This window comes from Opisthocomus hoazin, chromosome 7 (assembly GCF_030867145.1).
Source record: "Opisthocomus hoazin isolate bOpiHoa1 chromosome 7, bOpiHoa1.hap1, whole genome shotgun sequence".
In the NCBI taxonomy this organism is placed as follows: domain Eukaryota; kingdom Metazoa; phylum Chordata; class Aves; order Opisthocomiformes; family Opisthocomidae; genus Opisthocomus; species Opisthocomus hoazin.
The window spans coordinates 57,661,722-57,676,088 of NC_134420.1; the positions used below are offsets into that span (position 1 = coordinate 57,661,722).

At 45.2% G+C, this 14,367-nt stretch overlaps 1 protein-coding gene across 1 annotated transcript; it reads right to left on the reverse strand.

Moving 5' to 3' along the window:
* Positions 1–951: 951 nt before the first annotated feature.
* On the reverse strand, positions 952–8,719 carry LOC104331503 (alpha-1-antiproteinase 2). The gene is made up of 5 exons (XM_009936815.2): positions 8,617–8,719; positions 5,249–5,911; positions 4,075–4,345; positions 3,311–3,458; positions 952–1,923 (listed from the first exon to the last, which is right to left on the reverse strand). Exons 2-5 carry the CDS (start codon positions 5,892–5,894, stop codon positions 1,729–1,731), a joined length of 1,260 nt encoding a protein of 419 aa, XP_009935117.1. The 5' UTR covers positions 5,895–5,911; positions 8,617–8,719; the 3' UTR covers positions 952–1,728.
* Between the last annotated feature and the right edge of the window lie 5,648 nt (positions 8,720–14,367).

The window sequence follows — 14,367 nt, forward strand, 5'->3', positions numbered from 1 at the left end:
GCCAGTGTTTCACCATCCTCATTGTAAAGAATTTCTTCCTTACATCTAGTCTAAATCTACCCTCTTTTAGTATCAAACCATTACCATTTGTCCTATCAAAACAGGCTCTGCTAAAAAAGATTTTCCTCATCTTTTCTTTAGCCCCCTTTAAGTACTGAAAGGCCACAAGAAGGTCTCCCCAGAGCCTTGTCTTCTCCAGGCTGAACAGCCCCAGCTCTCTCAGCCTTTCCTCATAGGAGAGGTGTTCCACCCCTCTGACCATTTTAGTGGCCTCCTCTGGACCCACTCCAACAGGTCTATGTCTTTTCTGTGCTGGGGGCTCCAGAGCTGGATGCAGGACTCCAGGTGGGGCCTTACCAGAGCAGAGGGGCAGAATCCCCTCCCTTGACCTGCTGGACACGCTGCTTTTGATGCAGCCCAGGATATGGTTGACTTTCTGGGCTGCCAGCACACATTTTCGGCTCGTGTCCAGCTTCTCATCTGCCAGTACCCCCAAGTCTTTCTCAACAGGGCTGCTCTCAATCCCTTCATCCCCCAGCCTGTATTGATATCAGGGGTTTCCCCGACCCAGGTGCAGAACCTTGCACATGGCCTTGTTGAATTTCACAAGGTTCGCATGGGCCCACTTCTTGAGCTTGTCCAGGTCCCTCTGGATGGCATCCTGTCCCTCAAACGCGTCAACCACATGACACCGCTTGGTGTCATCTGCAAACGTGCTGAGGGTGCACTCAATGCCAATGTCTATGTCATTGAGGAAGAAGTTAAACAGTACCAGTCCCAATACAGACCCCTGAGGGACACCACTTGTCACTGATCTCCATCTGGACATTGAGCCATTGACCACTACCCTCTGGATGCAACCATCCAACCAATTCCTCATCCACTAAACAGTCCACTCATCAAATCCATATCTCTCCGATTTAGAATGATAGCAAGAGACTGGAGCCAGTCTTTAAGTGATGGATTTAAATTACATTGTTTATTTTATAGATCAGCCACAGCAACAATTCATGGATGACATTGTCTCAGAACAATTCCTTGACAGTTTATGTGTAATGTCACTGTCTCTCAAAGATTATGCTGACCCTGTGGACTGCAGAAAGACCTTTACAGTGAGCGCTACAGCAGAACAGGTCTATTGTGTCAGGGATTTTCTCTTTTTTGTCAATCTTTTTTTTAAGGCATCCTAGGCAAAGAGTCAGAACATGTGAGAAAGAACAGATCGGTTGAGGGTAAACAACAACATCCTAGGCAGCAAAGAGCTATGTAAGAAGAAGGGACTTTGTAGGGAGTAGCTCAGGTGCATACTGATCATCAGCAAGTCCTGGAGAAGATGTGATAGAATTGCAAGGGAATTTTTACCTCTTGGGATAAAGCTTTTGGTGAGTAACAGAGAACTGAAAGCAGTCTGGACAAAACAGCTTAGCAGAGAGAGAATTCACTTGTAAAAATAACAGCAGACTTTACAAAAACCTGTCTTCCAAGGAAAATCTGGAAAATGTGTTAATAACTGGAATTACTTAACTGGGGGAAATGTTGCATTTAAAAACTGTCAGTTGTTGGGGCTTTTTACATTTTTTTGCTTATTAATTTGATAAAGAAATACCTCATTTACTTCTGAATATCCCTCAATCAGAAAGTTGTTAGTAGCACTAATTAGCCCACACCTGAAAACCCTCTAGTCATTATAATTCATGCCAAATAGCAACATGCCCAATAACTCAGCAGTTACTTCTTAGTAGGATCAACAATTTTCCCCATGAAAACTGTGGTGCTGGTTGCTTTGTCAGAAATCACCACAAGGAAGGGCCTGTTGAATTTGATGGTAAGAGAAGGACGGAGAACTCTGGTAAGGATTACGGCTGTGGCTCCTGCAGCCTCAGTTCCCACCTCATCAACTGCCAGCAAGGCTTTGTGAATTGCCTGCAGGGAAAAGGAGCAAATGCTGTGGTTAATACAAGAGGTGGCAAGCAGAAGGTAAACGCTCTTCTTATGAAATGTTTAGGAGAAGACAGGAGTGATAAAATCCAGTGCACCTAAATTTCTTGTATGGTAAAGCTCCAACAGCCTGCAATAGGAATGTTCTCCATGCCAGGAACTGAAAGGAGAGGGCCAAAAATAAAAATGAACACACTATAGAGGCAGTGTCCCCAGTGCGGAGTGGAGGGGGATAATAACAATCCATGCACTAGTTGGTTTATTTTCTTCAATAGTTTGGACTTCCATCAGCAACAATTTCTCTTGTTATTCCAAGGTTACTGGAAGACTGATGTTTAAAAGTGAATACAGGGGCAGTAGCTGGCATCTTTGCAACATTAAATTGCAGCTTAAACTGACATGGTGAAACTCTGCTACTGCAAACTGGAAGTTTCCTGGAAACTTTGGGAATATTAAAAAAATATGTACTAATCAAAGCAAATATCATACTATATTCTTCATTTGTAATTTACTTGAAACAATTACATGCAGCCAATCATACTCAAGTGCTAAGAAGTAACTGAAAATCTTGTCTAACTTTTCCATGTACTTAATCTCCAGCATTTTAATAAGCTCAGCACAAGAAGGACATGGACCTGTTGCAGCAGGTCCAGAGGAGGCCACAAAAATGGTCAGAGGGATGGAACACCTCTCCTATGAGGAAAGGCTGAGAGAGCTGGGGCTGTTCAGCCTGGAGAAGACAAGGCTTCAGGGAGACCTTGTTGCAGCCATTCAGTACTTAAAGGGGGCTAAAGGAAAAATGGGGACAGGGTTTTTAGCAAGGCCCATTGTGGCAGGACAAGGAGTAATGGTTTTAAACTAAGGGACCATAGATTTAGACTAGATATACATAGATACATATACATATGTATACTACATATACATAGATATACATACTAGATATAAAATTCTTTACAATGAGGTTGGTGAAACACTGGCACAGGTTGCCCTGAGAGACAGTAGAAGCCCCATCCCTGGAAACATTCAAGGTCAGGTTGGATGGGGCTCTGAGCAGCCTGATCTAGTTGAAGATGTCCCTGCTCATTGCAGGGGGCTTGGGCTAGATGACCTCTAAAGTCCGCTTCCAAGCCAAACCATTCTACGATTCAATGATTTTACAATTCTAATAGCAATATTAAAATAATACAAATGTGGGACTGCAGACCCAGTCTGCAGAACAGCACAATTACTAGCTAAGCTCCTACAAGGCATTGTGAGTTTTACTTAGAAGTTCAGTAGGACAAGGAGGGAAAGAAAGTCTTTAAAAACCCCAGATATAATTGATCTCAGGAACCAAACACTGCTCCATCAGCAGCTCTGTCTGTTCACTCACTTGTGAAACCTGAAGATCACGGCTGCCACTAATTCCAGACAGATCAGCATTACTAGAGAATACTTCAGTGATGCCCATTTCCTTGAGCAGATTTTTAACATCGTAAGACCCACTAATAGAAATCTTTGGTAACTGCAGATTTAATCTCCTGTTGAACAAAGAAAACGAAAGAGCAGTGAGGCATTGCAGCTTTGTTTCAGCCAGCAGGCTGGATAGTATGCAATTCACTGATACTTGAAAACATTATTTTGATTGCTAATGTGTTTGACGGTAGGACTCATATTCCCTGAGCAATTTTGGCATCCAGAGAGATATGCCATTTCACTTTCATTTCATACCATTCTTGTACCTACATCGTTTCTTTGATTTTGGGAAAACCCAACTAATCTCTTCATTGCCACTGTTACATCCCTGTGCCAATACATGCATATCTAGCAGAGTTTTGTGGCTAGAGGGCTACAGAGAGTAAGCAGACCAACTATGGAAAGGCTAAAGTAAGGGAAAATGAGGATAAATTCTAAGATACAGCGAAGCAAATGAATTGCGTTAGATCATGAAAGAAGAGGTATGGTAGCCAAAAGGTAGCCAAGCAAGTCTTGAGGCAGTGTTACAAGGCTGTGTCCCCTTCTGTCAGGTCAGAGACCCTGCGGATGCTTGTAAATTATGCTCTGCTCTGACTTGTCTTGGGAATCATTTAAAATCCTGCTTTGTCTTCAAAATAATAATGTGTCTTCAAATAGAGTAATCCATCTATGTACAGTTACCTGGTCACAAGCCTGGTATCCCATTTACAAACAGTTTCCTTGGAAAGAGCATCTTCCACTTGCTTCATCTTTCCATCATCAGGCAGAATGAGCAATGCTCGTGCAGTGCCCTGGTAAGGCAGCTCTACCACCTCACAAGAGAGATCCTGGTCGTAGTAACTGTCATAGTTACTGTCATGTTGCATCATGTTGACTCTAACAGATGCATTTGTGTTCACAAAAAAATCATCCTCATACGTACGCAAAGGATCAAAAGGCTTTTCCCAAGCAGCTAATGGGGGAAAAGAGAAAAAGTTGCACTCAGATATGTTACAACTATTAAAAAAGTCTGATACGAATCAGACCACCTTAAATGTTAGGATGCTCCAGGGCCCTTTATGGGAGAAAATAATCACTATATCACCTCAATCTCCTGCATAACACATAATTATGTTAGCTGTGCAGTAAGTTCAGCATAGTTAGTCTAAGTAAGTCCTGTCTTGCTGAAAAACAACCAAAGATTGATGAGGACCAGTTGAGAGAGTCCTGCATTGATTGTAGCCATATATTCCCATCACTTGTGCCTTTTATGTCTTTTAAATTTAACAACTTAAACATTCAGTCACAGGATCTTGTTATGCCTTTCTGCTAGCCTGTACTCAATGCAAGCTGACTGCACTCAGCTTGGTGAGGAATTCATCAGCAGAATAGAGGTTCCTAACATTCAAGCAGGGCTCCAGAAGCACAGGGCCTCAAAAATTCTATGATGTCCTGAGTTTTCATTCACTATACCTAGCAGATCTACCAACATCTGGGCACCTTTGAAGCGCAAGGATGTCAGTCCACTAAGTTTGGCTGGCACATACAGTCAGCATAGAGAACTTTGAAACATCTTTAGTCATTATGCCCTCAGACCAGCGTAACTGCATGCAATGGGTCCCTGGCTATGAGGCAGTCCAGTAGAGTGGGACTTCGCTGTGCACAGCTTTCTGGCAAACTGGGCCAAAACCAAGCAATCATTATTTTTCAGCAATCAGATATCTTGCTTGTGGCCAGATCTAATCTTTACTTTGAAGATACTGCACAGTTTAGCTCTTTTCTAAATAGTTTCTCTGCTATTAAATCATCAAGGGTTCCCTACAAATTTTGTTTCTTGTTTAAATAAACTATTGGAATAATATGTTAAAAAACTTACCTTTAAAATAAATGTAGTTAACAAGAACCAATACTGTACTGAAATCAAGATGACTAATTAATTCAGGAATTTTCCCCTTGGTTTTCTCCTTTACATAGTTGTTGATTTGCTGTTTAGCTTCTTCTGGTTTATGGAAATTGATAGAAAAAAATTCTGAATCATAGAATTGTTTGATATTTTGTAAAAATGTCTCCTGTGGTTCATATCCAACAGCTGTGAAAAGAGCATTCCCTATGTTTAATGTGATGTTAACATCAGTACAGTTCAGTACTGCTAAAACTTTATGAAAATTTTCATGTATATCATGTATGCGAGTCTCAGTCAGACTGTCAAAGCCCAACCCTGCAAATATCTGAGACAGAGTTGTTGACTTTGCACCAACAGCCAGCATGGCAAAGGCAGTGGAGATGCTGATGGGAGAAAAGAAAACATTTTTGTCAGCTTCTTTTGATATAACCTGCTTGTAAAATCTAAATACAAAATCAGCATAGTTAGAGCCTTGCTTGTCACAGTTATGTGTTAATAAACTTTCTATTCCATCTTGCAGATTTGTGTGACTGACTTCATGGCAAATGTCTTCATGGTGGCAATGGGTTGTGGCACAAAGAACAGCAAGGAGTAAACACAGGTACAGGAGATACTTCATCTTTTTTTCAAATTAGTCTGTCACAAAATAAATAATCATTAGATGAGCAGACAGTAAATATGAGCTTGGTAGTAAGAAATAATTAATATTTTTTTAGCATAAACATTATATAATGCAAATGTAAAGATCTGATGTGCATAGGATATTTAAAGTGCCCATGGATACAATGTCAAATGTCATCAATAAATTCAACCAAATTATAAATTAAAATGTCAGGCATAATAAAACCATAATATTCCATGGTAACTTCCCTGAAAAGGCAATCCTCTTCTTCATTGATAATGAAAGCATAGAGCCAAAGTCCATAATGTTCTCTATGAACAATTACATCATCTTCCTCAGATCATTGTCTCCTATAGGGTACATCTAAACGAACAAGCTACCATGAGGTAAGACAGGGTGTTTTTTTCAAAGACATTAAATATGCCACGGTACCTACCCAAATGCAGTTTGGTAAATGTGAGGAAATGCGAGGCAGTTACTTCTCACTGGAAGTGACAGCTATCATGGACAGTGCTCATTAGATTCACATCCCTGTTTACTTCCTGGTTACTTACTCACACGGCTAGTCATTGGCCACTGCTGATAGGTGATGGATGAAAGTCACCTACATAAACCTCAAAGCAAAATTCAAAGCAAAACCCTGGAGCATCTTGCGCCATGTCAGGGCACTCAGAAGTAGGGATAAAGACACGGGGGAAGCAACAGGTTTGCCCCAGCTAGTGATGTGCATGTTTGAAGAGAAGGGACCCTCCTTCCAGGGGGCCGCAACAGGTGTTTGTAACTTGTTAAATGGTGGTTTGCCCCTCACCATGGGTTAACCTGCGTGGGATGTGTGGCTCTCCCCAGAGACACAGGAAGGACCCGGGTCCAAGAGGAAAAAAAGAGCCCAGATCCCATTTGGAAATCAAAGGACAGGCAGATTAATCCCCTTGGAGATGACAAGTTTCCTCATTATGCTTGTTCTCCTAATGCTGACTTGATATAATTTACATGAGCTTCCTGCCCTCCACAGGAGCTGGAACAAGTCTCTAGTTTGCTGAAGTCAGTTTCCTGCTGTTCTGGGGAGGCATCTCATATAAACCCTCTTCAGAAATGTAACAAGCTATTCATGAAAATAAGATTTTTGCCCTCACAGCTTCTACGTGAAACATTTCTAGAACTTTTCTGCTGTTATGGCCTGTCTTCTTCTGGTTTCCAGCCAACACAGCCTGTTTGTATCCTTCTCTTCCAGGAAGGCATTTTCCCATATCCTGCCACAGTGAAGTTCTCTTGGTCCCGTATTCATTCCCAGATGTGAAAGACGACCATATATACTATCTAAACAAGATTTAGATACAGTTTCTGAGGGCAGCCCAAGTTGGAGAATTCTTTATCATCGGCAGTTGCTATATTTTTTCATTCGAATGGTAGTCTTTCTTGTTTTTATGGCAAACTTATAGCTGTGTGTTCTCATTTTGCTAGGAAATGAGTATTCTGAGTATGTGTGAGAGCAGATAGTGACCACTACAGTGACCTGCAGTAAGAAAGGGTTATGCTAAATTTGAATTTCGTTAAACCAAAACATAGAGTATGCCCCTAGATGGGAATATGATTCAACTATTTGCATCTCTTTTAAGAAAAACTCTCTCTCTTCCTCTCAGCCAAAAAATAGCCCCTATGCACAGAAGGCAAAAGAAGCAACCATGTAGTACAGAGGGTGTTCCAAAAGTACTTGTTATTGAACATTTCATAGACTTCTTTTCTCTAGTTATTTGAGATATTTCACACTGAAGTTAAAAATAGGAGATTTTTTTGTCTGTCCCTGACCACTTCCTGTGTCCAAACAGAGCTTAGCCTAAATTTCAAAGAATTTCTGAAGCAGAGTATGGTTTGCCTGCAGCAAGCTTATATTAGGCATGGCTCTGTTTTTAACTTCTACTGTAGCAGACCTGTTAAAAAACTTCTTTTAGTACCACAGCTCTCTGTAGAAATACTAAAGAAGTACTTCTACCAGAAGCTGGAAAACACTGACTATTGTCATCAAGTTATCCCCAGGTACATTTCCCTTTAGAGAGTTTAGTCACATTAATTTCAACATTATGAAATTAGAAAACTGCAGCCACAAATGTTTTTTTGTTATCATGTCAAAGCTGAAGAAACTGGAAAGAGTTTATTAAATCCGGGCTGTGTTTTATATATACAAATGGGAAATTCAGAAAAAAAATTTCTACAACACCACAGATTAATTTGTCTATAGGAATAAAAGGGGTAATTAATTTTAAATTGTGGACTTCCACCCACCCCCCTACGCTCACTCCAGTCCTAGTTAGAGAGCCTGACCTTAGCTACTCAACGTTTGTTTTATACATTAAGGCACCAGAAGAGTTTATAAATTGGACTTGGCTGTTCAGCTGCTTCTGGGATTATGCTAATTTGAAGTCACTGTGAAGGCCATTTCCAGCCTAAAAGCTGATTTCATCAGCATTCTGGTTCACCAACTACTTAATAAGTCACCATGACTTCAAGGGTTATTTTATTCTAATTTCAACCTAGGCATATTCCCCCAGAACTGCAAGTCCCACTGGTCTCTTGCATGCTTATTTGGGTAATATTTCATGGCAACACCTACACACAACCAAGTCACAAGCAGACAAATGAAATTAACCTAACATGAAAATTTCACTGACTGCAGAAAGCATTGGTCGTGAGGCTCTAAGAAAAATGCGTGTGCAGTACTTACACAATCAGAAGCCCTGCTGCATTCAGCTGACCATGCTGTTGTCCACGCTGTTACTTATACTGCTCCATCCTCTCCTGCTTAATTTCCACTGTTAAACATTAAACAGACCTGACTGATAAAAATTAGAACCAAACAAAAAATGAGGAAACAGAGCAAATATTGATGAAGTAGGGTTTCCGAGGATCTTCTCCACAATTCAGCCAATGGAGCTGTGTCTTTCTGTCTGTTGCCTCTGACTGTGTGGAGGAGCTTAGCACAAACATTGTGTAATCAAGACCCTACTGGAAACCGGGAGGTTGTGCCTGGAACCACTGGAAACAGATGCTAACTCTTGGTGCCAGAAGACAGACTTTCTGTGCCATGCTGAAGCACAAATAGAGCTGACAGCCATGCATCACAGCAGCTCGGCGCTCTTCCAAAGCCTGATCGGAGCCAAATCTTCCTCCCAGTCCTCAGCCTGAATATGGACTCTGAATAAATTGCCTTTAACTTCTCAATCTGACTGTAATTGCATGCCGTTGAGAGGATATGTGGTAGATTTGTTTCCCCGATGGGTTTCCTGCTCTGACTGATGTGGTCCCTTCATATATTTCAGTTCTGTGTGCATCTGAGTTACTGCCTTGGGCAGGTGGTGGGAATACAAGTAGCAAGCTCTACCCTCATGTTCTGGTTTTGTCTGCAGCCTGCAACACAAGCGCCATGCGGCCGCCCCTCCCCCCGCCGGGGTGTGGAGGAGAATGGAACGAAACAGGTAGAAATCGGTGGGTCGGGGTAAGGGCAGTTTAACACAACAGCAAACAAAGGGAACGGCAACAACAACGATACAGAAAAGGGGAATATACAAAACAAACCAGCAGAACAGAACTGCTCTCCTGGACCGCACCGCCGCTGAGCCCTCCCCAGCCGCGAGTGAGTTCCCGCCGCGCCGCGCCCCCCCCACCAGAACCCAGCCTGACGGCACATGGTATGGAATACCGGGCTCTGATTGGCCAGGGTGGGGTTGGGTCAGCCCACCTGGCTGTGCTCCTTCCTGGATTCTGGTGAAAATTAACCCTGTCCTGGCCGAACCCAGGACATTATCCACCCCTTATTCCATACCATCTACGTCATGCCCAAGTCCCCCATTGTCCAGCTGATCACCACCACTTCTCCTGTCTCCAGATATCATTCCCTTAGTCTATGGATCATCACTCTAAAGTGTCCGTTGAGTTCATTTAATCCATGACTTTGGGCTCCATCTGTCGTAATGGTCTTCCGTGGCAGGAGAGGTGATGTGTGGTGATGGGCGGTCACTTGCTGCATCCAGAGCTCACGGCTGATGTATCTGGTGCGGCCCGTGCCCACAGTCTGCAGGTTGGAGACATCGATCTCGATGAAGTTGCTGGATGTCAGTTGTTTAAAACCAGGTCCAGTTCCATCATCGCTGTGCTCTGCTAGGGTTTCATCAAAAAAGTCCATCCTTCTTTAATCTGGACGATTATTACTACGATGCTACTGGTACAACACTAACAATTATAACAGCGATAACAGACAGTGACAGGGTTATTTAACAATTAACTTTATACAATTTATATATTTATGGACTATCCTCCCCTAAAATCAAATCCCCATGAGGTACACATTGGACTTCCCCATCCTTCCGCATTACCCACCAGGTACACCCAGGTCCTTGAGCGAAAGCAATCCCGCGGACGGGCTTGCCTTTGCCCGAGGCAGGACTAACCCAAACTGTCTTCCCTAACATGTTCCGCATGTGCACTACAGGGACTTTATCCTCTTCTACGGGGCATTGAGGTTTTGACTGGGCAGGACCAGCCCGGTTGGTGGATCCTCTGGTGTTAACCAACCAGGTGGCCTTTGCTAAATGAGTATACCAATTTTTGAAAGTCCCACCCCCCATTGCTCTCAAAGTGGTTTTTAGCAGCCCATTGTACCGCTCGATCTTTCCAGAGGCTGGTGCATGGTAGGGGATGTGATACACCCACTCGATACCGTGTTCTTTGGCCCAGGTGTCTATGAGGCTGTTGCGAAAGTGGGTCCCGTTGTCCGACTCAGTTCTTTTGGGAGTGCCATGTTGCCACAGGACTTGTTTTTCCAGGCCCAGGATGGTATTCCTGGCAGTGGCATGGGGCACAGGGTAGGTTTCCAGCCATCCGGTGGTGGCCTCCACCATTGTGAGCACATAGCGCTTGCCTTGGCGGGTTTGTGGCAGTGTGACGTAGTCAATCTGCCAAGCCTCCCCATATTTATATTTTAGCCATCGTCCTCCATACCACTGAGGCTTTACCCGCTTGGCTTGCTTGATTGCAGCGCATGTTTCACATTCATGGATAACCTGTGCGATGGTGTCCATGGTCAAGTCCACCCCTCGGTCACGAGCCCATCTGTATGTCGCGTCTCTTCCTTGGTGGCCCGAGGTGTCATGGGCCCACCGAGCTATAAAGAGTTCACCTTTATGTTGCCAGTCCAGATCCACCTGGTGGTCAATCTTAGCAGCCTGATCTACCTGGTGGTTGTTTTGATGTTCTTCAGTGGCCCAACTCTTAGGGACGTGGGCGTCCACATGACGGACTTTTACAACCAACTGCTCCAGACGGGCAGCAATATCTTGCCACAATGGGGCAGCCCAGATAGGTTTGCCTCTGCGCTGCCAGTTGTTCTTCTTCCATTGCTGCAGCCACCCCCACAAGGCATTGGCCACCATCCAAGAGTCGGTGTAAAGATAGAGCACTGGCCACTTCTCTCGACTGGCAATGTCTAAAGCCAGCTGGATGGCTTTCACCTCTGCAAACTGGCTGGACTCACCTTCTCCCTCAGCAGTTTCTGTGACTTGTCGTGTAGGGCTCCATACAGCAGCCTTCCACCTCTGCAGCTTCCCCACAATGCGACAGGACCCATCCGTGAACAGGGCATACTGTTTCTTATCTTCTGGCAGCTGGTTATACAGTGGGGCCTCTTCAGCACGTGTCACCTCCTCCTCTGGCGATGCTCCAAAATCTTTGCCTTCTGGCCAGTCCATGATTACCTCCAGAATTCCTGGGCGACTGGGGTTTCCCATTCGGGCGCGCTGGGTGATCAGCGTGACCCACTTACTCCACGTAGCATCGGTGGCATGATGCGTAGAGGGGACTCTTTCTTTGAACATCCAGCCCAGGACCGGCAATCGTGGTGCTAGGAGGAGCTGTGCTTCAGTGCCGACCACTTCTGAAGCAACTCGAACGCCTTCATATGCTGCCAGAATCTCTTTTTCAGTGGGAGTGTAGCGGGCCTCCGGTCCTTTGTATCCCCTGCTCCAAAACCCCAGGGGTCGACCTTGAGTCTCCCCTGGTGCTTTCTGCCAGAGACTCCAGGTTGGGCCATTCTCCCCGCCTGCGGTGTAGAGCACGTTTTAAACATCTTGCCCTGACTGGGCTGGACCAAGGGCTATGGCATGAACTGTCTCCCATTTAATTTGTTCAAATGCCTGTCATTGCTCAGGGCCCCATTCAAAATCATTCTTCTTCCGGGTCACGTGGTACAGAGGACTTAAAATCTGGCTGTAATTTGGGATGTGCATCCTCCAAAAACCCACAACACCTAAGGAGGCCTGTGCTTCCTTTTTGCTGGTTGGTGGAGACATAGCTGCTATTTTGTTGATGACATCCATTGGGATTTGATGGCACCCATCCTGCCATTTTATTCCCAAAAACTGGATCTCTTGCACAGGTCCCTTGACTTTACTTCGCTTAATGGCGAAACCGGCTTTCAGAAGGATCTGAACTATTTTCTCCCCTTTCTCAAAAATTTCCTCCGCTGTGTCACCCCATACAATGATGTCATCAATGTACTGCAGATATTCTGGAGCTTCACCCTTTTCCAGTGCAGTCTGGATTAGTCCATGGCAAATGGTGGGATTGTGTTTCCACCCCTGGGGCAGTCGATTCCAGGTGTACTGGATGCCCCTCCAGGTGAAAGCAAACTGTGGCCTGCACTCTGCTGCCAAAGGGATGGAGAAGAATGCATTAGCAATGTCAGCTGTCGCATACCACTTGGCTGCCTTTGACTCCAGCTGATATTGAAGTTCTAGCTTGTCTGGCACGGCAGCACTCAGCGGTGGTGTGACTTCATTCAGGCCACGGTAGTCTATTGTCAGTCTCCACTCTCCAGTAGATTTTCTCACTGGCCATATGGGACTACTAAAGGGTGAGTGAGTTTTGCTGACCACTCCTTGACTCTCCAGCTGGCGGATCAGCTGATGAATGGGGAGAAGGGAGTCTTGGTTGGTACGATACTGTCACTGGTGCACCGTTGTGGTTGCGATTGGCACCTGTGGTTCTTCAATCCTCAGCAACCCCACAACGGAAGGATCCTCCGAGAGACCAGGCAAGATGGACAGCTGTTTAATTTCTTCCGTCTCCACAGCAGCTATGCCAAAAGCCCACCGATACCTCTTTGGGTCCTTGAAATACCCTCTCCTAAGATAGTCTATGCCAAGGGTGCACAGAGCCTCAGGGCCAGTTACAATGGGGTGCTTCTGCCACTCCTGCCCAGTGAGGCTCACTTCAGCCTCCAGTACACTCAGCTCTTGGGACCCCCCTGTCACTTCCAAAATACAAATAGACTCTGACCCTTTGAAATCTGATGGCATTAAGGTACACTGTGCACCAGTGTCCACTAGAGCTTTATACTCTTGTGGATCTGACGTGCCAGGCCACCGCTTCCACACCGTCCAATAAACCCGGTTGTCCCTTTCCTCCACCTGGCTGGAGGCAGGGCCCCTCTAATCCTGGTCAGAGAATTTGCTGCTCACCTGCTGTAAGAATGACTTGGAGGTCCCTTCCAGAGGATTAGAATCAAGATCAAACTGTCTACCTGGCCTGGAGAGCTGGCTGCTGGAAACTGGAGCGGCATTTTTCCTAACAGAATCCCCTTTTGTGATTGTTTTACCTCACAACTCACGCACTCGTTCCTCTAGAATTGAGGTGGGTTTTCCATCCCACTTCCTCATGTCCTCTCCGTGGTCATGCAGGTAAAACCACAGGGTGCCCCGGGGTGTATAGCCTCTGTATTCCCTCTCCTGAGCAGAGAAACGCTTGCCCCTAATAGCTGAGACACTGACCCGTACAGGTGGGGAGTAGGAAATACTCTGTTGGAGTCGCTGGACCTTCTGGGACAATTTCTCCATGGCTGAAACGAGGGAGGAAGAGAGACTTTCCTCATATTGCCGGAGTCTGACAGCCACCTCATCCACTGCTGGTGCCTCCTTACCTTTCCAGTTTCCAGTGAGTTGGCATATGAGGATGGTGTGCTCCGCACAAACTTCCTCCACATAGATGCTGTGCACTGGACTTCATCTGGATCTGTGGGTAACTGGTCATCGTCTGGTTCATAGTAAACCAGCTCCCGCACAGCTAATTCCCTCAGGTACTGAATACCCCTTTCCATATTGGTCCACTTGCCAGGGTAACATACAAAATCCTCACTGAAGGGGCACCTCTCCCTCACGCCTGACAGAAGTCTGCTCCAGAGGCTGAGGACTAGTTCCTTTTTCCCAATGGCCTTGTCCATGTTCCCATCCCTGGCCAGGGATCCCAGCTGCTTGGCTTCCTTGCCCTCTAACTCCAAGCTGATGGCCCCGTTATCCCAGCACCGCAGCAGCCAGGTGGCAATGTGCTCGCCTGGGTGGCGGCTGAAATCTTTCCGCATGTCTCGCAGCTCGCCCAGGGACAGGGACCGGGTGATGATCTCTGTCTCTATCGCCCGCGATGACCC